Source organism: Carcharhinus amblyrhynchos, chromosome 10 (genome assembly GCF_965287045.1).
Source record: "Carcharhinus amblyrhynchos chromosome 10, sCarAmb.v2.hapA, whole genome shotgun sequence".
In the NCBI taxonomy this organism is placed as follows: domain Eukaryota; kingdom Metazoa; phylum Chordata; class Chondrichthyes; order Carcharhiniformes; family Carcharhinidae; genus Carcharhinus; species Carcharhinus amblyrhynchos.
In genome coordinates this window covers 97,421,446-97,449,332 of record NC_137333.1, presented here as the reverse complement: position 1 = coordinate 97,449,332, position 27,887 = coordinate 97,421,446, and the positions used below count along the sequence as shown (strand labels likewise).

Sequence of the window (27,887 nt, the reverse complement as noted above, 5' to 3'; positions counted from 1 at the left end):
TCTCACAGCTATGATTTTCAAGTCCTGGCAACATTCTTGTAAATTTCCTCTGTGCTCTCTCCGGAACAATTGTGTTCTTCCTGTAATGCCGTGACCATTGAGGAGACCAAATGTAGACCACTTTGCGGAACAACTTTGCTCAGCCCACAAGCATGACCCCGACCTTCCTGTCGCTTGCCCTTTCAATTCCCCATTTTGCTCTCATGTCCACATATCAGTCCTTGGCCTGCTACATTCACAGAATTCCTACAGTGCAGAAGGAGGCCATTCGGCCCATTGAGTCTGCACCAACCACAATCCTACACAGGCCCTATTTCTGTAATCCCTCAAATTTACCCTTCTAATTCCCGTGACACTAGGGTTAATTTAGCATAGCCAATCAACCCAACCTGCGCATGCCTGGACTGTGGGAGGAAACCGGAAGAAACTCACGTGGATGTGGGGAGAGTGTGCAAACTTCACCACAGACAGTGACCCGAGGCCGGATTTGAACCCGGGTCCCTGAGGCTGTGAGGCAGCAGTGCTAAGCACTGTGCCACCATGCTGCTTTATTGTTCCAGAGAAACCCAATGCAAACTGGGAGAAAGCATTCAATTAGGCATTTTACAACCTCCTAGACTTAATATTGAGTTCAATGATTTCAGACCATGAACTCTGTTCAACATTTTGATATTGTTTCCCATCCCCAACCTCCCTCAACAGGGCCAGTATGTAACTTGTTCTTATGTTTTGCTTTCAGACAGTGCAGACTTTCATTCACACATTCTGCTATCTGACCTAATGTGACTATCAACCCCTGCCTCAGTATTTAACACTATCATTGCCACTCCCTTTGTCTTGTGTCCATGACGTCTTTGGCAAATCTCTCCTGGGGTTCCACCTATCTCTGACCTTCTATTTAGCTCCACCTGCTCCACCCCCTCTCTTCAACAATATAAAACCCATCACATTTCTACCTCTCTTCAGCTCTGAAGGAGAGTCATACTAACTCCAAATGTTAACTCTGTTTCTCTCTCCACAGATGCTGCCAGATCTGCTGAGTTTTTCCAGCATTTTCTGTTTTTATTTTAGATTTCCAGCATTTACAGTACAAAGAATAATAAAAAGAAAGCTACAGCACAGGAACAGGCCCTTCGGCCCTCCAAGCCTGCACTGACCATGCTGCCCGACTTAACTAAAACCCCCTACCCTTCCGGGGACCATCTCCCTCTATTCCCATCTTATTCATGTACTTGTCAAGATGCCCCTTAGAAGTTACTACCGTATCCGCTTCCACTACCTTCCCCGGCAACAAGAACCAGGCACCCACCACCTTCTGTGTAAAAAATCTGCCTCGTATATCTCTTTTAATCCTTGCCCCTCGCACCTTAAACCTATGCCCCTAGTAATTGATTCTTCCATCCTGGGAGAAAGCTTCTGACTATCCACTCTGTCCATGCCTCTCATAATCTTGTAGACTTCTATCAGGTCTCCCCTCAACCTCTGTCGCTCCAGTGAGAACAAACCAAGTTTCTCCAATCTCTCCTCATAGCTAATGCCCTCCATACCAGGCAACGTCCTGGTAAATCTTTTCTGTACCCTCTCCAAAGCCTCCACATCCTTCTGGTAGTATGGCGACCAGAATTGAACACTATATTCCAAGTGCCGCCTAACTAAGATTCTATAAAGCTGCAACATGACATGCCAATCCTTAAACTAAATACCCTGGCCGATGAAGGCAAGCATGCCGTATGCCTTCTTAACTACATTCTCCACCTGCATTGCCACTTTCAGTGACCTGTATACCTGTACACCCAGATCCCTTTGCCTATCAATACTCCTAAGAATTCTGCTATTTTACTGTATATTTCCTATTTGTATTAGACCTTCCAAAATGCATTACTCCACACTTGTCCGGCTTTTTGCTTTTGTTATGAAGGTTACCCTTTAACTGTACAGGGTATTGGTGAGACCACATCTGGAGTACTGTGTGAAGCATTGATCTCCATATTGAAGGAAGGACTTAAAGCATTGAAAGCAATTCTGAGAAGGTTTACTAGGCTAATACCTGGAATGGGCAGGTGGACAGACTAGGCTCATATTCATTGGAGTTTACAAGATTAAGAGGCGACTTTAGTGAAACATAGAAGATTCTGGGGAGTCTGGACAGGGTGAACGTGGAAAGTACTTTTCCTCTTGTTGGAGAATCTAAAACTAGGGGTCGAGTTTTAAAAATGAAAAGTTGCCCTTTTAAAAGAACTGTTTTCCTTCCGAGAATAGCAAATCCCTGGTCTCTCTGCCTCAGAAGGCAGTGGAAGCAGAGTCTTTGAATATTTTTAAACACAAAGGCAGATAGATTCTTGATGGGTAAGGCGGTGAAGGTTATTGGGGAATAGGTGAGAATGTGTCATTGAGGTCACAGTCAGATCCGCTCTGATCTTATTGAAAGGGTGGAGCATGCTCGAGAGGCCAAGTGGCCTACTCCAAATTTGCATATTGGTAAACACCTCGTTATGTGAATATCGTGTTTTTTTCAAATGGTGGATGGTAACTAAAATGTGTTCCCCACAATCTAAGCAAAAGAAAACAACTATTTGGTGGTAACTTTAATGACTGGTGCACTATGTCTTTGGACGCATCTGCAACAGATGCAACATTAAGCCTAATTCTGCTCCTATGTCTTATGGTCTTATAGTCTATACAGGCAAAATCTCCCAGCTGGCAGAATTCTCTTGTCAAGAAACTACAAAAGGTTGTGAATGCAGCCCAATCCATCACGCAAACCAGCCTCCCATCCATTGACTCTGTCTACACTTCTTGCTGCCTTGGAAAAGGGATCCCATCCAACACCGGCATCTCCACATCGTGCCTTGGAAAAAACAGGCAGCATTACTAAGGACCCCACACACCCCAGACATTCTCTCATCTACCTTCTTCCGTCGGGTAAAAGATACAAAAGTCTGAGGTCACGTGCCAACTGACTCAAGAACACCTTCTTCCCTGCTGCCACCAGACTTTTGAATGGACCTACCTCACATTCAGTTCATCTACGCCCTAGCTATGATTGTAACACTACATTCTGCACTCTCTTGTTTTCTTCTTTATGAATGGTATACTTTGTTGGTATAGTGCACAAGAAACAATACTTTTTACTGTACACTAATGTATGTGACAATAATAAATCCAATCAAATCAAATCTTGTCCCACTGCAGTGAATGAAGATTTGGCTGAGTGCCAAATTCTCCGTCCTTGCTTGCAGCGGTAATGGGCCGTGAATAGCTGGTAAGATAAGACATAAGACCATAAGACACAGGAGCAGAATTAGGCCACTCGGCCCATCAACTCTGCTCCGCAATGTGTTACACCCTAGTATCCATTGTTGAGAATTGTTAATGACAACATTTTGATGATAGAAATGTATTTTTCTTTCTTTTCATTCCCAGTGGAGTTTATGTACCTCGAGCTTGCTTCGATGCAGTCCATACGGCAGTTTGTCCAACGCTTCAAAGAAAAGAACCTCTTACTTCATGTTTTGGTGAACAACGGTGAGTCCAAATGATTTGTGCTTACCCTAGAGATGAATAGTCCATGGCTTTGGGGGTGTCAGTGAAGAATGTGCTTGTTCGCATACAGAGCTGTTACGTTAGCTGGCAGCGTCTAGATCAGGCACTTGTACTGACAGAAGTACTGCGACAGCAGCTGAGCTGTTTGCCGTGAGATAATCTCATTGCACAACTTTCAGACAGTTTCATAATCATGAATTTTTAATATTTAAGCTGCTGGCAGCTTAAGGAAAAGCCAAGCCGACTGATTTGTTTGCTGGCTTTAATATTCCAGAAAACAAAGCTATTCAAAGATCAGAATGGATTCAGGACTGTGACTTGCCTTATGAGTCACATCATAAAAGATAACTTTACATCAAAATAAAAATGTAAATTTGGTTTTTCCTTTGGTTATTCTGCATTTCCCCAGTGCGTGCATAACCGCCGCCCCACATTTTCTCTTTTTCCTTATGCTCCTTCTATGTGAATTTTATCTATTCTTGCCTATTCCGTCTGTGCACTCATTGCCAACCAATTTCGTACTTTTGGAAAGCATAATGTGTTTTAATTTTCTCTTTTCTTCTGCCATTTTGGCCTCACCAACTAGTTATGAAAGCAGTTGAGGACAGTCTGAGCCTTTGCTGTGAAAGTTCCTTTGACACAAAAGCTATGTCAAAACCATGATTCCCCTGACAGCACCCAGATAATTAAAATCCAGAAGGTAAATTATTGCAAAACAAAATATTTTTGGAATGGCACGGGGTGGCACAGTGTTTGGCACTGCTATCTCATGCTGCCAGGGACCCAGGCTTGATTCCCAGCTTGGGTCACTGTTTGTGTGGAGTTTGTGTATCCTCCCTATGTCTGTCTGGATTTCCTCTGAGTGCTCCGATTTCCTCCTACAGTTCAAAGATGTGCGGGCTAGGTGGATTGGCCATGCTAAATTGCCCCTTAGTATCAGGAGAACTAGTTAGGGTGAATGCATGGGGTTATGAGGATAGGGCCTGGGTGGAATTGTGGTTGATGCATACTCGATGGGCTGAATGGTCTTCTTCTGCACTGTAGGATTCTATGATTTTTGGTACCTTGCACATTTCTCTTATAGGAATGCAAACATCTATGTTGAATATTCAAATTGTGCTGGATTCATAGCAGTGAGGAAGATTTGAAGCATTGAGGAATCTTTCCCATATTGCATTGCTTGTTACTCCTGCATAAGTTACACATTACAATGTTGAAACTGGGGGAGAAATGTTCAGTGGTTCTAAATTGATGTTTGAAAGTAAAAATGTTGTCTGATTTCAAGAAGAAATCAGATATGGCTCTTGGGGCTAAAGGATATGGGGGGAAGAGGGGGGTCAGGATACTCGATTGGATGATCAGCCATGATCGAAATGGATGGCAGAGCAGGCTCGAAGGGCTGAATGGGCTACTTCTGCTTCTGTTTCTATGCTTCTATGAAAGTATTTGTCAGAGTGCTTGCCAGAGAATGATCAGATAAGCAGTAACTCCTAGTTCTAGATTCTCCAATAGGAGAAAACATACCTCTAGCTGTGATAGCTGTGTCTCACTCGCCTCCAGCAATCTCAACTCCAAGTCAGAAGATTTTGGGTTCTAGTCCCAGCCCAGAGCCTTGAGCACACAATCCAAGCTGGCACTTCCGTGCAGTACTGAGGGAGTGCTGCACTGTTGCCAATGCCACTTTTTAGTTGAGATGACAAATTGACGCTTATCGAAGAAGAGTAAGAGCACATCCCTCATGTTCTGGCTATTATTTTGCTCTCTACCAACATCATTAGAACTGATTATCTGGTCATCATCTCATACTTGTTTACGGAGGTTTGCTTTGCCCAGATATCCTGGATTACAATAGCAATGGTGGTACAGTGGCACAGTAGTCAGCACTGTTGCCTCACAGCACCAGGGACCAGGGTTCAATTCCAGCCTCAGGTGACTGCCTGTGTGGAGTTTACATGTTCTCCCCATGTCTGTGTGGGTTTCCTCTGGGTGCTCCGGTTTCCTCCCACATTCCTAAACTGTGTGGATTAGGTTGATTGGCCATGCTAAAATTGACTCTAGTGTCAGGAGATTACAGCAGGGTAAACATGTGGGATTATGGGAATAGGGCCTGGGTGGGATTGTGGTTGGCGCAGACTCGATGGGCCGAATGGCCTTCTTCTGCACTGTAGGGATTCTATGATTCTCTGAACTCCACTCTGGAAAATGTACCACTGTGGAAAAAAAAGCATTTGGACACCGTGAGGTCATGAAAGGCACTATATAAATACAAACTTGTTATCTCCCTTCTGATCCAAGAATCAAAACTACGGTTTACAGTTCTGTATGGCTCAATCCACAAGAGCCAGATATTTCCTACTATTTTAATGTGTAAAATTAAAAATCAGAATAAATACCAAACAGAAAAATAAAATGCTTGAGACTGGGAAAGGCAATTTGTTTTTGATTTTCGATATTTTACTGCTCACTATCGAGGTCTGGTATTCTGGGACTAATCCTGATGTAAGTTTTCATTTTTAATCTGTCTGCAGAGGTAATTGGAAGAGAGAAAATCTATGAGGCAGGGATTAAGAGGGAATTAACAGAGGCGAGATAGAAGGACGAGAGAGAAAAAAAACAAAAATGACACAACGTAGAATATGGATGGTCAGTGCGTAAGCAGAAAGATGATTGAAGGAAAACAAAACACCGTCTAGGGGGAAGGAATATCTGTGCAATAAAGAAAACACTGAAGTTACCCACTTTGGTGTTTTGGTTGTGATCTGCTAGATGTTTTTCTGCCAGAAAGGCTGGTGGAAGCAGATTGAATGGTAACATTCAAAGGGAACCGTTTGAAAAAGAAAAAAATAATTGCTAGATTATTAGGAGAGTGCAGGGTGTAGGGTTAATTGGATAGTTCCTTCAAAGAGACGCAGTGTGCTGAATGGTCACTGTGAAATGTGAGATAATTAAGGAGAGGGGTTTTGGGATTTTAAAGTATTAGTGACATGACTGCCCAACAGCTCGTTTGGGCAGCACGGTGGCACAGTGGTTAACACTGCTGCCTCACAGCTCCAGGGACCCCAGGTTCAATTCCAGCCTTGGGTGACTGTCTATGTGGAGCTTGCACGTTCTCCCCGTTTCTACATGGGTTTCCTTCGGGTGCTCTGGATTTTTTGTTTAAGTAAAGTTTATTTATTAGGCACAAGACTTACATTAACACTGCAATGAATTTACTGTGAAATTCCGCTAGTTTTAACACTTCAGAGCCTGTTTGGGTCAATGCACCTAACTAGCACGTCTTTCTGAATGTGGGAGGAAAACGGAGCACCCGGAGGAAGCCCATGCAGTCACGGGGAGAATGTGCAAACTCCACACAGTCAGTGACCCAAGCCGGAATCAAACCCAGGTCTCTGGCACTATGAGGCAGCAGTGCTAACCACTATGCCACCATGCCGTCCTGATTTCCTCTCACAGTCCAAAGATCATAGAATCATAGAACCCCACGGCCCATCGAGTCTGCACCAACCACATTCTCACCCAGGCCGTACCCCCACATCCCTACATATTTTACCCGCTAACCTAAACATCTTAGGACACTAAGGGACAATTTCTTAGCATGGCCAATCAACCTAACCCGCACATCTTTGGACTGTGGGAGGAAACTGGGGCATCTGGAGGTAACCCACGCAGACACGAGGAGAATGTGCAAACTCCTCATGGACAGTGACCCGAACTGGGAATCGAAACCAGGTCCCTGGAACTGTGGAGCAGCAGTGCTAACCACTGTGCTACCGTGCCGCGCAGGTCTGCAGTTAATGTGCAGGTTAGATGGATTGGCCACGCTAACTTACCCCTTAGTGTCCCAAAATGTGTAAGTTAGATGGGTTAGCTATGGGAAATGTATGGAGCTATGTGGATCAGGTGGGTAGAGGGCCTGGATAAGATGCTCTGTCAGAGAGTCAGTGCAGACTCGATGGGCCAAATGGGCATCTCTGTAGGGGATTCTATGATGACTAAAGTTAAAATGGTGGTGGAGTGGGAACAGGTCTGCAAGTCAACTACTTTGATGTTCACTGCACTATCATCACTTTTCAATGGGTGTAGGGAGTTAAAATCAGCCCTCTTGCGTTCTCAATCCCAGAACATTTAATTGTTGATTAAAATGTTAAGACTGCAGAAGAGGGATTAAGAAATGTTTTTACACGTTCAGATTGGCAAATATTATTGATCAAAAATATCTGAAAATAAATTGATATTTCAGAACCACATCACGGGATTACTTTCAAAGCAAATAGTTGGAAAGTCTCTTCCATTCACTGCTATCCAGAACTCAATCTGCCAGTCCCTTAGCATTCCTAACCTATTGAACTGCCTTCTATCATGATGTTAAGCTAATTTTTTTATTTATTTACGGGATGGGGGTGTCACTGACTAGGCCAACATTTATTGCCAGTCACTAGTTGCCCCTGAGAAGGTGGTGCTGAGCTGCCTTCTTGAATCGCTGCAGTCCATGAAGTGTAACCCACTCTGTTGTTAGATGAGGGTGCTCCAGGATTTTGACCTAGTGACAGTGAAGGGATGATGATATATTTCCAAGTCAGGATGGTGAGTGACTTGGTGGGGAACCTTCAGGTAGTAGCATTCCCAGGTTTCTGTTGCCTTGTCCTTCTAAATGGTAGTGGTCATGGGTTTTGAAGTGCTGCTGTCTAAGGAACTTTGGTGAATTATCCACCCATCAACTCCCTCTTTATACCCAAGTTAATTCTTGAAGAGTTGGATGTAAGGTTGAAATTTAGGGGGGAGAATCATCATTCCCACGTGTGAAATGCATACTAAGATGTAGAAATTTGTCTGACAAAAATGCAGTACTTTGATCAATGATTCAGAGTGGCATTTGCTTCTTGTCTTGTCAAAGAAAAATCATTGTGTTGTAAATCTAAATCTTAACCAAGTTCTTTACTCAGAACCAAATAAAGAAGTGATTTTCTGTACTTGCAGCTGTGAATAGTGCTGTGGAAGTCTGGGTCAACACAGTAAGAAGTCTCACAACACCAGGTTAAAGCCCAACAGGTTTATTTGTTACAAACACCACTAGCTTTCGGAGCGCTGCTCCTTCGTCACTCATCTGATGAAGGAGCAGCGCTCTGAAAGCTAGTGCATTTGTTACAAAATAAACCTATTGGACTTTAACCTGTTGTTGTGAGACTTCTTATTGTGTTTACCCCAGTCCAATGCTGGACTCTCCACATCATGACTGCCATCGAAGTCTGGGTATCCATTGCTCATGTCAAGGGTCCCTAATCAAATATAACACAGAGAAATTCCCTCCGGCTGAAAGGTATTGATAGGGTAGATAAGAGAGAGACAATTTCCTTCATAATAGTGGCAGGAGGAGGGTGACAAACCATTCATTTTGGTTTGGCATAGACCATTCAGGGCTGATGTCCCTGGAACTCCTTGCCCCAAAGGGTGGTGGAGGCTGGATCGTTAGAAGTGTTAAAGTGGAAGGAGATAAATATTTGATAGACCAAGGAATAGAGAGCAATGAAGAAATGGCACACAGGAGTTGAGGCCAACATAGATCAGCCATCATCGTATAGAATGATGGGGCAGACTTGAAGGGCCTGGTGTCCTATTCCTGCTTCTATTTCCTGTGTTCCTGTGTCGGGAAGGACTCCTTCGCATAGGTGATAGTGGAAATGTGGAACACTCTTCCCAAAGAATTGTAAATTTCAAAACTGAGACTGATGAATTTTTGAGAGACAAGGGTTACAGGACCAAGGTGAGTTAGAGGAGTTAAGCAATGAAGCACCTCTGGTCTATCTGAATGATTGGACAGGCTGGCGGGGCTGATTGGGCTACTCCTTTTCTTCCTAGCCGTATCTCTCAGTCCCAGCTTCAGGCACCCACTGCCTGCCTGGCTAATGTAGCATATTTTTCATTTCCTGTATCTCTGCCTTCCTCTGGCCTCTGAGCCAGATGTCAGGTTAGTTCCTAATGAGGAGCACTTTTGTTGTGGCACTAAAGTAATTTGTCTTTGCGAAACCAGATGTAAACATGCTGCGTGGTTTGTTCATGTATCTGGTTGATTGGCAGTCCTTTATGAAAACAATGCACTCATCTAAATTCAACTTGGTTGCAGTCACTGTTCTGAAGGCACTGTATTTATCTGCCTGTCTTCTTCAAAGCAGCAAGTCTGTCTGTATCCTTCAAAGGGGGCCTTTCTGAGACTTCTGACAAAAATGATTTCTGATGGTTACTTCCAGTCATTGGTGAGGAAAGGAAAAAGAACTATTATATAATAAAATGAGTCATGTAAATGTTAACAAAGAAGTAGAAAGCTGTTGATCTAGAAATTGATTTGTCTCTCAGGTCTAATGTGGCAGATAGTGTAGGCACACCCATCATGCTTCAAAAGTGCATTGTTTACCTTGTTGGGCTGGGCTCGTGTGTAGGTGCAAAGCAGGACATTCAGCAGCAATTAGACTATTGAATCACAGAATCTACAGTGCAGAAGGAGGCCATTTGACCCATCGAGCCTGCACTGACAACAATCCCACTCAGGTCCTGTCCTATCTCCATAACCCCACACGTTTACCCTCCCAATTTCCCTGACACTAGGGTCACTTTAGCATGGCCAATCAACCTAGCCCGCACATATTTGAAATGTGGGAGGAAATCAGAGCACCCGGAGGCAACCCGCGCAGACACGGGGAGAATGTGCAAACTCCACACCGACAGTGAACCAAACCAGGATTTAAACCTGGGTCCTTGGCACTGTGAAGCAGCAGTGCTAACCACTGTGCCACCTTGCTGCCCTGTGCTAAAATAAGGACGCCATACTCATTTGACCTAATAATGAAATTGGCTATCCCAGTGCTGCCTTACCATGTGAGAAGCTCACTCTATAATTCATGGCTCTAACACACTTCATGGATCCTTGAGCAGTGCTTTTTATTGAAGTTCTTCTTCACCATATGTAAGTTAAAGTTTATTTATTTGTGTCACAAGTAGGCTTACATTAACACTGCAGTGAAGTTACTGTAAAAATCCCCTAGCCGCCACACCCCAGCACCTGTTCCCGTACACTGAGGGAGAATTTAGCATGGCCAATGCACCTAACCAATACATCTTTGGACTATGGGAGGAAATATGTAGGTTATTTGTTGGTTTGTCCTTTAATTTGGCTGGTTATATTTTAGACATTTCCTTGACCTCTCTTCTCACTTCCGTAGCTGATCTCTAGCCTCTGAATAGGCTGTTGGTGAGAATTCCTTTTCTTCCTAACCGTATCTTTCAGTCCCAGCTTCAGACACATACTGCCTATCTGGCGAATGTGACATTTTTTATTTCACGTATCTCTGCCTTCTTCTGCCCACTGAACAAGGTGCCAGGTTAGTCCCTAATGAGGAGCATTTCTGTTGTAGCACTAGAGTAAATTTGTCTTTGCGAAACCAGGTGTAAACATGCTGTGTGATTTATTCATGTATCTCTTTGATTGGCAGTCCTTCATGAAAATAACGTACTTATCTAAATTCGACTTAGTTCCAGTCCAGGGATTGTGGTTGGTGCAGAGTCAATGGGCCGAATGGCCTCCTTCTGCATTGCAAAATGAGTTTTGCTGCAGCCGTAGGTGGTCTGCTCGGACTAGAGGGTCAGGAGAGTAGTTGAGAAAACACGATTAGCTGAGAAGGGAAGGAGGGAGAGGAGAAGGATAAACCGCAGCAGGCCATACTCGCAGGAGGGTCTTTTGGGAGCCCATCTACTTTGTCTTTCCTGAGGAACAGTGCCTTCAGCTTTTTTGCTTCAGAAAGGAAAATTTGGCATAGTGGTTAGCACTGCTGTCTCACAGGGACCCAGGTTCAATTCGGCCTTGGTTCACTGTGTGGAGTCTGCACGTTCACTCTGTGTCTGCGTGGGTTTCCTCCGGGTGCTCCAGTGTCCTTCCACAATCCAAAAATATGCAGGTCAGGTAGATTGGCCATGCTAAATTGCCCCTTAGTGAAGTTGTGTGCGTTAGGTGGATTAGTGGAGTAAATGTGTGGAGTTACGGTGATAAAGTGGGGGATGGGCCTTGTAAGATGCTCTGTCAGAGGGTCAGGTGTAGACCCGATGAGCTGAATATCTTCCTTCTGCACTGTGGGGATTCTGTGATTCTATGTCACCAAGCCATGGGGTGCATTCAGAACATAAGCCTTAAACCAGGTCACTGGCAGCGCTGACTGTGAATGTGAAGATCACTGTGGATCTCCCTCCTTCCAGATACCACCTTGATGTGCCATCAGCAAACCTTAGTGCCATGTCTGGACTTGGTAGTGATGTTATTTATTATCCTGGCATTTTTTGCAGCTGTAGGATAGAACCAGGTGCTGTGACAATCTGGAAAGTGTCCTCAGTTGATTGCTTGAACTTGCTGCACTATTTTAACCTAGCTGTCAGAACAAGTGAAAGTATTCCGCTATTGGGAACTCAGGCTCACCTGCAAGTGGAGGCTAAGACATGGAAGCAAAAAACGAGTAACAAGGGTTAAGGAAATGTCAAAGAACACAGAAAACATGACCAGCATCATCTCACTGATGTTCAAACCTCCCCATTGATGGTTCTCAACACATCGTAAAAGAGATTACACTTTGAATAACCATTCACGAAGAGGAATTCACAGAGGGAACCAAATTGGACTAAACAATGGATTCATTTTAAATAACGCTCAATATTGCGGATGCTAATGATCTGCTATACAAACAGAATGCGCTGGAAAATTGATTGGAGTTGATTTATTATTGTCACATGTATTAGTATACAATGAAAAGTATTGTTTCTTGCATGCTATACAGACAAAGTATACTGTTCATAGAGAAGAAAAGGAGAGGGTGCAGAATGTAATATTACAGTCATAACAAGGGTATAGACAAAGATCAACTTAATGCAAGGTAAGTCCATTCAAAAGTCTGATGTCAACAGGAAAGAAGCTGTTCTTGAGTTGGTTGGTGCATGTCTGTATCTTTTTCCCAACAGAATAAGGTGGAAGAGAGTATGCCCAGGCTGCATGGGGTCCTTAATTATGCTGGCTGGTTTGCTGAGGCAGCGGGAAGTGTAGACAGAGTCAATGGATAGGAGCATGGTTTGCTTGATGGACTGGGCTACATTCACAGCCCTTTGTAGTTTTTGCAGTCTTGGGCAGAGCAGGAGCCATACCAAGCTGCGATACAACCAGAAAGAATGCTTTCTATGGTGCATCTGTAAAAGTTGGTGAGTGTCGTAGCAGACATGTCAAATTTCTCTAGCTTTCCAAGAAAGTAGTACAGTTAGTGGGCAGGTGTGGCAGCAAGTGTGGAGAAAAGAAAGCATTTGAAGTCCAAAATGATACTGCTTTGAAACTTCTTTAATTCTGAAAATGAATCATATTAGATTTTAAATGTTAACTCTGCTTCTTTCTTCACAGATGCTATAAGACCTGAGTTTTTACAGCACTTTTCTGTTTTTATCTTTAATGGGTTTATTTTGTGTGCATTTCAAAACAGTAGAGCAGACATCAGCCATTGAATATGTTGCCCAATGTTTGTCACATGACGTTACTTGCATTGGCCATCGACCTACCTACTTAGCTATCTTGCCATGGAACTATTGGGATTTCAGCATAACCTTTCCTGTCATCTCCCCCACCGCCATGTCCTCAGGAAATAGTGTCTTCCAAAAAATAATCAGGTTTACCCCAATATCATACATATTACAGGTAGAAGTAACTATTTCTGTCATGCTGGCTGCACAGCTTCTCATTCTGTCACAAACACTCAATGGAGAAACTTGCTTTGTATCTCTCAGTCCAACAATCTGCCATCTTTTAAATGCAGTCATTGGACACAGCATGGATCTGATGTCTCCAGCCTCCCTGGTGATCATGAATCGAGCAATCTTTGAACTGTGGCTGGCTACCGTTTGATCATGGCGGGAGATAACAAGGGTAACTTCAATAAAAGTTCTTGCAGTTTGGATACAATTCGGTCAAACATCTTCTCGCCAGGCCTAAATAGTGTTTGCTGTATTCGCATTCCCTACTGTAAAATGATTGTTACTGTTAGTCCATGCAATAAATAACTTAAATTTAATTTGCGATGAGAAATTAGGCAGTATTACTGATGATCTTGCAGCACTGTTTATTAAACACAGTGTCAACTTGTCTTCATTATCCTATCACAGTTTTAATTTATTGTGCCTTTGTCTTCGGTTCCTTAATCGGGTTAATCAGCTCCAAAACCCTATTGATTAAAGTCCCACTTCACTTTCATTTTGACATTCCTAACACTGAGGCACTGTTCACTATCTGTATGTCAGATCATTCACTCTGTGACGCGCAGAGTAAAATGTGAATTACAGTGTTATGCGATGAACGTAATCTGCTTAACTAGTTTCTTCTATTCTCTTAAAGAGAAAGGAATTTAGATAGCGCCATTCATAACCTCAGGTGTTCCTAAAATACTTTACAACCAATTAAGTGTCGAAAATATTTACGATTTACATAGATGATTTGGAGTTGGGACCAAGTGTAATGTGTCAAAATTCACAGATGACATTAAGATGGGTGGCAGAGCAAAGTATGCAGAGGACACTGAAAGTCTGCAAAGGGATATAGATAGTCTAAGTGAGTGGGCGAGGGTCTGGCAGATGGATTACAATGTTGGTCAATGTGAGGTCATCCATTTTAGTAGGAATAACAGCAAAATGGACTATTGTTTAAATGGTAAAGCATTGCAGCATGCTGCTGTGCAGTGGGACCTGGGTGTCCTTGTGCATAAATCACACAAAGTTGGATTGCAGATGCAGCAGGTAATTAAGAAGACAAATGGAATTTTATCCTTCATTATGAGAGGGATGCAGTTTTAAAACAGTGAGGTTACATTGCAGCTGTATAAGGTGCTGGTGAGGCTACACCTGGAGTACTGTGTATAGTTTTGGTCCCCTTGAGAAAAGATATACTGGCACTGGAGAGGATGCAGAGGAGATTCACAAGGTTGATTCTGGAGTTGAGAGGGTTGGCTTATGAGAAGAGACTGAGCAGACAGGGGCTATTGGAATTCAGAAGAATGAGGAGAGATCTTATAGAAACATGTAAGATTATGAAGGGAATAGACAAGATAGAAGCAGGGAAGTTGATTCCACTGGCGGATGAAACTAGAATTAGGGGACATAACCTCAAAATAAGGGGAAGCAGATTTAGGAAATTTTACTGCTGCGCACAAAAACATATTTACACATTTATTAAAATGTTTTACATTAATGTTGATGCAATTAAATTTTTCATGTAAACTTAGTATTTCAGATTGAGAGTTGAGGAGGAACTTCTTCACACAAAGGGTTGTGAATCTGTGGAATTCCCTGCCCAGTCAAGCAGTTGAGGCTACCTCACTGAATGTTTTTAAGGCAAGGATAGATAAATTTTTGAACAGTAAAGGAATTAATGGTTATGGTGAGCATTGTACAGAGATAATGGGCTGAAGAGCCTCCTCCTCAGCAGTAACAATTCTGTGAAATATCAGCCTAGCTATTTAACTCAGCGTAGGCCTCCAATTGAACCCAAAACCTTCTCATTTGTATGGCTTAATGCTTCTCTGAGCAGCATTCAAACCCGCTGGATAATTGGACTGTGTTTACATTGCAGTGCACAATTCTCTCCCTATTACAATAAGGATATACCAGGGACTGAAAAAAATAAAGTAAAATGATTTACAAGAATGACAGTTGTAATGACTCAGTTCGGCTTCCGAAAAGAAGAACAAAGAACAAAGAAAATTACAGCACAGGAACAGGCCCTTCGGCCCTCCAATCCTGTACCAACCATGTTCCCGACTTATCTAAAACCCCCTACCTTTCCGAGGACCATATCCCTCTATTCCCATCCTATTCATGTATTAGTCAAGACGTCCCTTAAAAGTCACTTCGTATCTGCTTCCACTACCTCCCCTGGCAGTGAGTTCCAGACAACCACTACCCTCTGCGTACATCTCCTTTAAACCTTGCCCCTCGCACCTTAAACTTATGCCCCCTAGTAATGGACTCTTCCACCCTGAGAAAAAGCTTCTGACTGTCCACTCTGTCCATGCCCCTCATAATCTTATAGCTTTCTATCAGGTTGTCCCTCAGCCTCCGTCGTTCCAGTGAGAACAAACCAAGTTTCTCCTCATAGCTAATGCCCTCCAGACCAGGCAACAACCTGATAAATCTTTTCTGTACCCTCGCCAAAGCCTCTGTACCCTCTCCGAGGTGATGTTTTAAAATTACGAAGGGGTTCAACAGGGTAAACTTAGAAAACTTAGTTTCTACTTGTGGGGCATCTAGTTTAGAGGCCATAAATGTATGACTGTCTCTAACGAGTTCAGTAAGGAATTCAGGAGAAGCATCTTTGCCCAGAAAGTGGTGAGAATGTGGAAGTTGCAACCACATGAAGTAATTGAGATGAATAGTATAGATGTAATTCAGGGAAACTAGCTATGTGCATGAGGAGTAAAGGAGCTGAAGGACTTGTTGATAGGGTAAACGAGGTGAACCTACAAAATTTCACAACAAGCAACAAGGCATTCAAGCTAACAGATCAGTGCTGGTGTTTGCACTCCACCCGAAACTCCTTCCACCTTCACCTCAATATATGTGCGCGTAAACAGGATATTTCGAGTTAATTGAACGGAGGAGGGAAAATAACAGAAAGAAACAACAGGAACGAGCAGGAGAAACCTGATGCACACGGCATTCTTACAGACTTGCAAGCATTCAAAAGTGCCAGGCTTGCTGAATTCCCCAGCTGATTGCTAATATACAATGGGACAGATTTCTCTTTTTAATTCACACCCAAGCCTTCAGTTTGAATGGCTAAATGTTCCTGACAGCAACCAATACTCTACAAACTGGTGATCCACAGGTTTTGTGATGCCGACAACTATTCAAGGGATGGCATTTGTTTATTTGCAAATTACTTGTCATTTGAATTTCAACTTTATGAATTTGATGCTTTCACAGTTATGAGGGTGGTGTGGCGGCACAGTGGCTAACACTGATGTCTCATAGTGCCCAGACACCCAGGTTTGATTTCTGCCTTGGACAATTGTCTGTGTGGAATTTGCACATTCTCCCCATGTCTGTGTGGGTTTCCTCTGGGTGCTCAGTTTCCTCCCAAGTCCGACATGTGCTGGTTAGATGGATTGGCCATGTTAAATTACACCTTGGTTTCCCAAGATGCATAGGTTTAGGGGGATTAGCAGGGTAAATATTGAGGGTTACATGGATTGGATGGGATGCTCTATCGGAGAGTTGGTGCAGACTCAATGGGCTGAATGGCCTCCATCTGTACTGTTGTGATTCTGTGAGATTTTATGAGTTAAAGTTAAAAAATATATGTATTAGTCACAACTGGGCTTACATTAACACTGTAATGAAGTTACTGTTTAAAATCTCCTGGTCACCACATTCCGGTGCCTGTTCGGGTACACTGAGGGAGAATTTAGCATGGCCAATGCACCTAATCAGCATGTCTTTTGGACTGTGGGAAGAAACCGGAGCACCCGGAGGAAACCTACGTAGACACAGGGAGAATGTGCAGACTCCGCACGGACAGTGACCCAAGCCGGGAATTGAACTTGGATCTCTGGCGCTGTGAAGCAGCAGTGCCTACCACTGTGCAGCTCCCTTCTCATTCATTCTACTGTAGCTGGGATATGCTAATATTCAGCAGTTCCCCTGAGAAAAGCAGCAGGGGCATTGAAGAGCCCCAAGGTGGAAAAACCGGACAGCTTGCTCCCGTCCCTATCCCAGCTCCACTGAAACCGCCAACTACTTGTGACTAATAAATAAACTTTGAAGCCATCAGGGGTTGAGTCTATATGAAGAGTGAGGGAGAGAGAGGTCCTTCTCCCTTTCGTCTGTCAGCTGATTTCCAGACAGGCGGAATGCAGATTACCCAGGGAATTCTCAGACTCTGTAAGAGAACAGCTTCAGGAAGCAGGAGAAAACCTTTCCTTCCCAGCCAGACATGTGTTCCACTCTCTGAAACAATGCCTTCTTGTCTCATCTGTTCTGTGTTTTAGATGATGGATCAATTGTCCTTTGGCAAAGAAGTGGCAGATGGAATACAATGTGGAAAAGTGTGAGGTTATCCACTTTGGAAGGAGGAATGGAGGCACAGACTATTCTCTAAATGGGAAAATGCTTAGGAAATCAAAAACACAAAAGGACTTGGGAGTCATTGTTCAAGACTCTGGGAAGGTTAACTTGCAGGCTCAGTCAGCAGTTAGGAAGGCAAATGCAATGTTAGCATCCATGTCGAGAGGGCTAGAATACAAGAGCAGGGATGTACTTCTGAGGCTGCATAAGGCTTTAGTCAGACCCCATTTGGAGTATTGTGAGCAGTTTTCAGCCCCATATCTAAGGAAGGATGTGCTGGCCTTGGAGAGGGTCGAAGGGAGGTTCACAAGAATGATCCCTGGAATGAAGAGCTTGTCGTATCAGGAATGGTTGAGGACTCTGGGTCTATACTCTTGGAGTTTAGAAGAATGAGGGGAGATCTTATTGAAACTTACAGGATACTGCAAGACCTGGATAGAGCGGATGTGGAGAGGATGTTTCCACTAGTAGGAGAAAGTAGAACCAGAGGGCACAACCTCAGGCTAAAGGACGATCCTTTAAAACAGAGATGAGGAGGAATTTCTTCAGCCAGAGAATAATGAATCTGTGGAACTCTTTGTCGCAGAAGGTTGCGGAGGCCAGGTCATTGAGTGTCTGTAAGACTGAGATATATAGGTTCTTGATTAATAAGGGGATCAGGGGTTATGGGGAAAAGGCAGAGGAATGGGGATGAGAAAAATATCAATCGTGATTGAATGGTAGAGCAGACTCGATGGGCCGACTGGTCTAATTCTGCTCCTATGTCTTATGGTCTTATGGTTTTTTATTTCAATTTACCCAGAGGCAGTATTGACTTCAAGCAAACCACCTGGCAACTTTTGAATTGAACGGTCTAGGTTTGTTGACTAAGAAAAACACAAGACGGGAATTTCTATAACATCTTCACATTCTCTGACCCAAATTGCGATGCAGCAATTAAGTATTTCTCAAAGTGCAGTCACAACTGTAATGTAAGAAGAGTGGCAGGATCCAGTCTGAGGGCTAAATTTTTGTGAAGGAGATGGGAAAGTCAAGTCAGAAAACTTACTGACTGGGCAGACCCAACGCGTAAGACCTGACCCCTTTAAAAAGGCCACCATATCTATACTCCGGAGAAGTGGGATGGAATAGGGCCCTCTGTCTCCAGTGGCAAGCTCAAGGCAGGGGGATGGTGAAGCTGGCAGGATGGGTCACCTTGTTTCATTTAATAGGACATCGATTCAGTTGTAGAGATGATTGTCAGGTCCTCAAGCCCTCGTTCCATGTCCCCTGATACCCTCATGCTCCCTCATAACTTCCATTCACCTTCATATGCTCCATGACCCCCAAATATCCCTCATGGTCTCCCCTCTGTATATCCTCCACTGCAGGCAGACATAGGGACTATGTCTTTGAAATAGAAATTTTAAGAAAATACAGAGTTCTCAAACTCACTTTATGATGGTAGAAAAACCAGGAAGTAATTCAGTTAAAAGTTAATTCCCTCAAGCTATCAACCTGTTGTAAAAACAAACATTCATCCACTCAGTAACTACATCAAATACAGAAAATCCTTTGATATCCTCTTAAGACTGTCAATTAAGTGACAGCTGTTTGAGTTATGCTTCCATTGTTTTTGAAACCTAGCCAAATGATCATAATGTCCCAACCTGTAAAAAAAACCATTACAAGTGGAAACAGTGAAGTCTATTGAAACTGCAAAAACAGATGGCTATGTTTTATTCCTAAGATGCACCAGAAGGCCTGTCAATCAGTGTAGTCTAGGAACAGATGTCTGACTGAAAGCTGAAACCAGATTTTTTTCCAAATTTAAAGAGCTGTGGCTGTTTAATTCACTTCAGATCATGATTAAAGAGCTCCTAAACAATGATCTGTTTCCAATTTTGATTGCATAATAATACTGTAATGTTTCACAACACTTGCACACAATGTTGATCAATGTAATGGCCGATATAACTTTGCAAGACAGAGCCCTATAACCAATCACTTCACTGAAAACAGGTGTAACTTTTAAAACAGAACCTAACCATTGAAACAGAAAGGACAGATTGTTACTTTGAATTTCAAAGTCTTCCAAAGAATCCCTGCAGAATGTGACTGCTTTTTTTGGGTTCCCAGTGTATGACTGGGATTGCCCCACGGTTCACGACTCCTCTGAGGTGCCATGACCGTGTATCCTTAAGGAAGGGGCCCAAACTCCTCGCAATTTGTGAATTGTTCACCCTGCATTGGTGGAGCCAGCGAGGATAAGGGTGCTGCACATAGCACCCTTATTCTGAACCTGCAAACATTACAGGAAATGGGAATGGGGATGTGAATCCTGGAATAGGTCCTGTTTGCCATTTTTTGAAGGGCTCCCTCGTTGGTCTGATCCAATGGAAAATCCAGGCCTAATTCTCTGTTCAGATTTACCACATTAATAATAATTTAGGAGTGGAATGAGAATGGGGTCTGGGCATAAGCAAGCTCAGCTTGAGTTCATTGAGACACTTCACATTCATTCACTTGGCGCGTAAATCATTTTCCTTTCATTATATAAACAAAAAAATATATTTTTAAAGGCCTTCAGACCCACCAAGCCCATTCCATTCCAATCAATGGGATAATCTCTTAGGCACCTTGCACGCTGCCTAATCATAATATCTTCAGGAACAGACAAAAAACACCTATCACCATTTCTGCAAACATTTCTGGAAATTCCCCGACTCCCTGAAGCAATCAATCCTCATGGCTAATAACATAAGAACTAGGAGCAGGAGTAGGTCATCTGGCCCCTCGAACCTGCTTCACCATTCAATAAGATCATGGCTGATCTCTTCGTGGACTCAGTTCCACTTACCTGCCCACTCACCATAGCCCTTAATTCCTTTACTATTCAAAAAGTTATCCATTCTTGCCTTAAAAACATTCATAGAGGTAGCCTCCACTGCTTTACTGGGCAGGGAATTCCACAGATTCAGAACCCTTTGAGTGAAGAAGTTTCTTCTCAACTCAGTCCTAAATCTGCTCCCCCTTATTTTGAGGTCCAACCCCTAGTTCTAGTTTCACCTGGCAGTGGAAACAACTTCCCTGCTTTTATCAAACTAGATCATGGCTGCACATTGCAATCACAAGGAACCAGCAACTTACTTTCATAACTAGAAACATCCTATTCTGTCCAGAACTTTACAATTACCATTTTAAAGGATGTCAACAACTTACTTAACATGTCAAAGCAATTTGTTTCAGAGTGTAATGACTCTGTGAAACAAAATACTTTCTGTATCTAATCTCGTAGCCCCAAATCCTATTATCCTTATTTATTTCAAATAACATCTGATTAGACTGCATCCAATCCTTTTCTCATTTGAAAACGTCAATTGTATTCTGCCCAAATTTTACATCGCCTTATGTAATAAAACCCTATTGAATTTCTCCAAAATAACTGTAATTCTTTTAGCCTCTTGAAGATCTGAAGATTCAATATCCTCTGGTCTCACATCTTTCCATCCTCACCCGACCATAAGAGCAGAAGTAGGCCATTCAAGCCCTTTGTGGCTGCTCCACTATTCAATGAGATCATGACTCATCTGATATGATAATTCTCAACTCCACCTTCCTGCCATATTCCCATTACTCTTGATTTCCTTGCTGCCTTAAAGTTCTCAGCCACGTGCAGGGATCGAACAAAGGGGTGATGAAATTTGTTTTGAGCGGGGGCGTGAAATGGTTGATGATGGATCAGCAGCTCACTTAGCACTCTTCCTTGTCAACTGGACTGCCCATTTCAGATATTTAATGAAAGAATAGTTGGAATCCCCTCTAATGATGCACCATCCTGCTAATGTTCAGATTTGTTCAGCATTTCTTAGCTGTTGATTCACTAGACTATAGTATGTACCAACCATACATGCTGTCTACTTCTAAACAACCTCACTCCATCGTGCTGACCAATATTATCCCCTTTCAATTGCAGTTTGGTCCCTTTCCTTTGAAAAGTGAAGTTTATTTATTCGTCATGAGTAGGCTTACATTAACACTGCAATGAAGTTACTGTAAAAGCCCCCCTACTTGAGGGATGTAATTGCGTTGGAGGCAGTTCAGAGGAGGTTCACTCAATTGATTCCAGAGTTGAGGGATTTGTCTTACGAAGAGAGGTTGAGCAGTTTCGGCCAATACTCTCTGGAGTTTAGAAGAATGAGGAGAGATCTAACTCAATTATATAAGATGCTAAAAGGGATTGACAGGTTAAACCTAGAGAGGATGTTCCCTCTTGTGGGTCAATTTAGAATGAGAGGTTATTGTTTTAGGATCGGGGTAGCATATTTAAATTAGAAATGAGGAGAAACTACTTCTCTCAAAGAGTCACAAATCTATGGAATTCACTACCTTGGAGTGTGGTGGATGCCAGGACATTGACTAAACATTAAGGGGGAGATCGACAGATTTTTAATTAGCAATGGGTTGAAGCGTCGTGGAGAATGGGCAGGAGAGTGAAATCAAAGATGAGACAAGATCAGCCATGATCATATTAAATGTCGGAGCAAGCTTGAGGGGCTGAATTACCTACTGTTAGTTCTTATGTTCTTATATCTCACTGCCTTGAGCCCTGTAATTGAAATTCATTCATACTAGTGAGTGACACACATGCGTGACAGTGTCCCCAGACTTCCTATCCGCAATAACATTCAAATTAATGTGTACAGTTCCCTTGCTTGCTCGTATCATGCTCACGTATCTATCCTCTTCATCCCAGCTCGTCAGAAAGTAGCACTGAATAGTTCTATTTTTATTTTGCATGTGAACGTGAAGACTGATAACATACAAAAAAATACTAAGAGGAAAAGACTAACTGGTCTCTCAGTGGTGCCTGACACTCATGTTAGCTGCAGCATCATGACAAGACCCTTCTTCATTGCTCCACCTTCCCCCTAGCCATGTAATCTCCTGGGAGAGGCAAAAAAAAAACCACAGACCAAGAAGGGAAATAAAGGGCAGCACAGTGGTTAGCACTGCTGCCTTACAGCTCCAGGGACCTGGGTTCAATCCCTGGGTTGGGTCACTGTCTGTGCAGAGTCTGCGTGGGTTTCCTCCGGGTGCTCCAGGTTTCTTCCCACAGTCCAAAGATATGCGGGTTAGGTGCACTGGCCATGCTAAATTCTCCCTTAATGTCAGGGGGACGAGCGGGATGAATATGTGGGGCTACAGGGATAGGGACTGGGTCAGGTTGTGGTCTGTGGGCTAAATGGTCTCCTTCTGCACGATGTGGATATGCCGGCGTTGGACTGGGGTAAACACAGTAAAAGGTCTGACAACACCAGGTTTAAGTCCAACCAATTTATTTGATAGTAAATCCACAAGCTTTCGAGGTTTCCCTCTTCTTCAGGTGAGTGGAGAGTTCTGGCCTCAGACAGAGCATATTGTGCTTTATATGCTCTGACTGAGGCCAGAACTCTCCATTCACCTGAAGAAGAGGGAAACCTCGAAAGCTTGTGCATTTACTATCAAATAAATTGGTTGGACTTAAACCTGGTGTTGTCAGACTTGTTACTGTGTTTACTCCTTCTGCACTGCAGAGATTCTATGATTCTATGAAAATTACTCGAGTGAAAATCCTCCACGCCCCCTCCCCTCTCCCCCACCCTCCCTCACTGCACACCGTCATGCAAAAACAACATTCATGCAAGAACTTGCCGTCTGCTCCGAGTCTCACACTCTGTTCTGACACCGCCCCCCACCCCTGCCCCCCCAACCAAAGCAGAATCTACAAATAGGCCGAATATGACACTCTCAGATCTGTACTTTGTTACCCAAAAAGTTTCTTCACTTTCAATTTCAGCGGCAGTAATGCTGGTTCCCCAAAGAAACACTGCAGACGGATTTGAAGAGCATTTTGGCGTGAACTACCTTGGACATTTCATGCTGACTCACCTTCTCCTGGACATTCTGAAGCAGTCAGGGAGCCATGACGGCAACAGTCGAATTGTCACTGTTTCTTCAGCCACCCACTACATCGGGGAGTTAAACCTCAACGACCTGCAGAGCAGGTAAGAATCTGATGCATTTGTATTCCTAGCTTTGTCACAAAAATTAGTTATTTGGAACGCCACGCTGGACGATTCAGTGGGTGTGTTCTGAAAAGCCCGAGCCCTCAGAGTGAGAATCATTTCCTCAATGGAGTATGTAGTTTTGTATAGGATAGTGAAAATCAGAACCAGACCATTCAGGGCTGGTGTCAGAAAGCAATTCTTCATGCATGGGTTAATGGAAATCACAAACTCACTCTTCTCCAAAAAACTGTTGAGTCAGAGAGTCATGCAGTGCAGAAAAGGCCTTTTGGCCCATTGTGTCTGCACCGATAATACCTACCACCAAGGTTGCGCTAATCCCATTTTCCTGCACAGTCCCACGTTCTTGAATACTTTGATATTTCAAGTGCTCATCCAAATCTTTTTAAATGTTGTAAGGTTTCCAGCCTCCACTACCTTCCCAGGCATTGCATTCTAGATTCCAACCAAACTCTGAGCGAAAAAGTTTTTTTCTCAAATCCCCTCCGAACCAAGGTGGGTAGATGGAGTTAAAATATAGATCAGACGTGATCTAATGGAATGATGGAACATGTTCGGGGGGCTGAATGATCTACTTCTGTTCCTATGTTCAGCAATGCATTTGTGATGAGTTCTTAAGGTCACTGTTTCTCGCTTTAGGATGTCTCCACAAGTTTTGTTAGGAACTGCAAATGGAGGGGACCTCGCAGATGCATTTACAAAATTGCTACATGGGAATTCTTAATTTGACTGCGGAAGATTTTTTTTTAACCAGCATGTTGTTTACCTGTTGTAGCTGGAGCAGATCAGCTGTAATGCAGACTGGTTGGGGGAACGTTTGGTGAATACAGATGAGTCAATATTTTACGCCTGCACTCACAAGACGACAATGCAGTTTTTGTCATGGCGCGGTGTGCTTGCTGTCTTTCGTGTCCAAGTGGAGGGTGACTTGTCAGCAAGTACAGGAGACAAAGCAGAGCACGCGCAGATAAATGATGCCATAATTTCCACCCAACCTTTGCGCCACTTACTTCTTTAATAAGGTGCAAGCTGGTTCCATTATGTTACGCTCAGGAGGTGTTAGCTCTCTTAGTGGTTGGCTTCTGAGTGTTGCCCTGTAGCTTTTACTGTATTCAAGTCACAGCGCAAATAATCAGAGTCATTTGTGAGCTTTAGGGAACTGCAGATGCTTGTAGAATAACAATACCAATTTATCTCACCGTGAATATTTATACTACAATGATGCAATTGTGAAAGCCCATGAAAATAGAATCAGCAGAACTTACAGGAAAAGGGGAATGACGTAAAGGCCAGACACTCCAATGATGCTAACAAACCAGCCTCACCCACTCACCTTCTCATCATATCCCTTAATCCTTCCCTCTTCCATTATTTATTATTCATTCATGGAATATGGATGTCTCTTGCTATGCTCACACTTATTGCCCACCCCTAATTGCCCATGTGAAATGGGGTGAACTACCTTTTTGAATTGCTGTACTCCCTGAGGTATGGGCACACCCACAATGCTGTTAGGGGTGGCACGGTGGCACAGTGTTCAGCACTGCTGCCTCACAGCGCCAGGGATCCGGGTTCAAATCTTGGTTTGGGTCACTGTTTGTGTGTCAGCGTGGATTTGCCCCGGATGTTCCAGTTTCCTCCCACAGTCCGAAAGACGTGCTAGATCAGAGCATTGGCCATGCTAAATTCTCCCTCAGTGTACCCGAACAGGCGCCGGAGTGGGGCGACTAGGGGATTTTTGCAGTAACTTCATTACAGCATTAATACAAGACGACATGTGACATTAATAAATAAGCTTAAACTTCCAGGTTTTGACCCAGTGACAGTGAAGGAACAGCGATATATTCCCAAGTCAGGATAGTGTCAGAAACTTAGCGAAGAACCTCCGGGTGGTGGTATTCCCATTGTCTGCTGCCCTTGTCATTCCAGATGGTAGTGGTTGTGGGTTTGGAAGGTGTTACCTCAGGAGGTTTGGTGAGTTCTTACAGTGCATCTTGTAGATGGTACACACTGCTAACACTGTGTGTCAGTGGCGGCGGGGAGTGAATGTTTGTGGGAACTAATCAATTGGGCTACTTTGTGCTGGATGGTGTCAGACTTCTTTAGTGTTGTTGGAACTGCACTTAGACAGCCAAGGGGAAAGTATCCCATCACACTGCTGACTTGTGCTATGTAGACGGGCTTGGGGAGTCAAGAGGTATGTTATCTGCTGCAGGATTCCTACCCTCCTACCTGCTCTTGTAGCCAGTATTTATATTGCTAATCCAGTTAAGTTTCAGGTCAATGTTAACCCCCAGCATATTGCTAGTGGGGGATTCAGCGATGGTAATGCTATTGATTGTAAAGGGGTGATGGTTAGATCCCCTCTGGCTGGAGATGCTCATTGCCTGGCACTTCTGTGATGCAAATGTTGCCACTTGACAGCCCAAGCCTGAATATTGTACAGATCTTGTTGCATTTGACAGGAGACTGCTTCAGTCTGTGAATGGTGCTGAACATTGTGCAGTTGTCAGCAAACATACAGAAGCATATCCAATTGCCAATTACCCTAATTTAAACTGACCACATCAGTGGGCTTTCTTGGTGACCCATTCGCTAAAGGTATTGTTCCTATTTAAAACAAAAAGTCCCCTCATTAGTCCCTTGGTGGAATTTAAAGCCTCCCACTGAGTGAATTTGGAAGTGGGACAGTGTGATCGAGTTGGAGGGCGGAAAATTTACCATTCTCTGGCCTTCCCCAGATCAAGTCCAGCACAGGAAGACTTGTACGTGGCCTCCCAGCTCAAAGGTCAATTGAGGCCCATAATGGCCTCATTCTACTTTTGCCTGATGGTTCCTTGTTCTTTCAGATGGGAGGTGCCTGCAGGAAGCTACTCCCTGCCCTTTCTTCCGATCCCCTAATCAGCACCACCTCATCAGTGACCTGCATCCTGCAATCCTTATCCCTTCTATTGGGGCATGCAACAGTGATCATTGTGTTCAGCGCTCTGTCATACCAGCATTGGCCACCATTCCTGATGGCATTGCCAGTACTGGAGGGCTGCCAGCTAGAAAGGCATCATGTGTTGATCCATTGCCACCGATGCTCAGTAGCAGCAGTGTGTCCTGTCTGAAGATGCATTGCAGCAATTCACCAAACATGCTTAGATAGCACCATCCAACCCATGACCTCTTCCATCCAGAAGAACAAGGGCAGCAGATACATGTGAACACCATCACCTGCAAGTTCCTCTCCAAGCCACTCACTGTCCTGACTTGGAAATATATTGCTGTTCCTTCGGAGTCGGTTGGTCAAAATCCTGGAATTCCCTCCCTAACGGCATTGTGGGTCAACCCACAGCATGTGAACTGCAGCGATTCAAGAAGGCAGCTCACCACCACCTTCTCGAGGACGACTAGGGATGGGCAATGAATGCTGGCCAGCTACTGACGCCCATGTCCCATGAATCAACAAAAGAAAAATCCCGTCCCTGGTCTCAGTTTTAAAATCGTTCCATGTTCTCATCTCTCCTGAGCTCTGCGGTCTTTCCCAGTCCTCTATGCTGCAGGATTTCTGCAACGTTCCTATTCTGGGCTTTCGTACATCCCTAATTTTAAAATCTTCACTCTGGGTGGCTTTACCTTGAGCTAGCAAGACCCTGGTCTCTGGATTTCTCTCCCTAAACCTCTCTGTCTCTTTCTCCTCCTTTAAGCTTTTGGTATTTGTCTAATCTGCTTAAGCGGCTTGGTGTCAAATTATCTTTGATAATACAGCTCAGAAGCGCTTCACAGACTCTTCACATTTTTTAAAATTTATTCTTTTCAATTGCCCTTGAACTGAGTGGCTTGCATGGCCATTTTCAGAGGGCATTTAAGAGTCAGCCACATTATTGTGGAATCACATGTAGGCATGACTGGGTAAGAGTGGCAAATTTCCGCCCCTAAAGGACATTAGTGAACCAGATAGGTTTTTAATGACAATCAACAATGGTTTCATGGTCATCATTAGACTTGTAATTTCAGGTTTTGTATTGAATTCAAATTTCACCATCTGCTGCAGTGGGATTTGAACTCGGGTCCCAAGAGCATTATGCTACATCTCTGGATTTCTAGTCCAGTGAAAGTACCACTTTCTGAATTACAGGTGCTATGCAAATACCAGCACTACTGTTGCTTGTAATCTTGTGTCCC

The 27,887-nt window shown here is 43.6% G+C and overlaps 1 protein-coding gene across 2 annotated transcripts in view; it reads left to right on the top strand.

Moving 5' to 3' along the window:
• The window catches only part of dhrsx (dehydrogenase/reductase (SDR family) X-linked), a 305,898-nt gene that overhangs the window by 214,890 nt on the left and 63,121 nt on the right, over positions 1-27,887 (top strand). For both annotated transcript variants that reach the window (XM_080197658.1, XM_080197657.1), the window contains exons 4-5: positions 3,424-3,525; positions 23,489-23,696. In XM_080197658.1, coding sequence (XP_080053784.1) covers positions 3,424-3,525; positions 23,489-23,696 — 310 coding nt within the window. The remainder of the gene's footprint in view (positions 1-3,423; positions 3,526-23,488; positions 23,697-27,887) is intronic.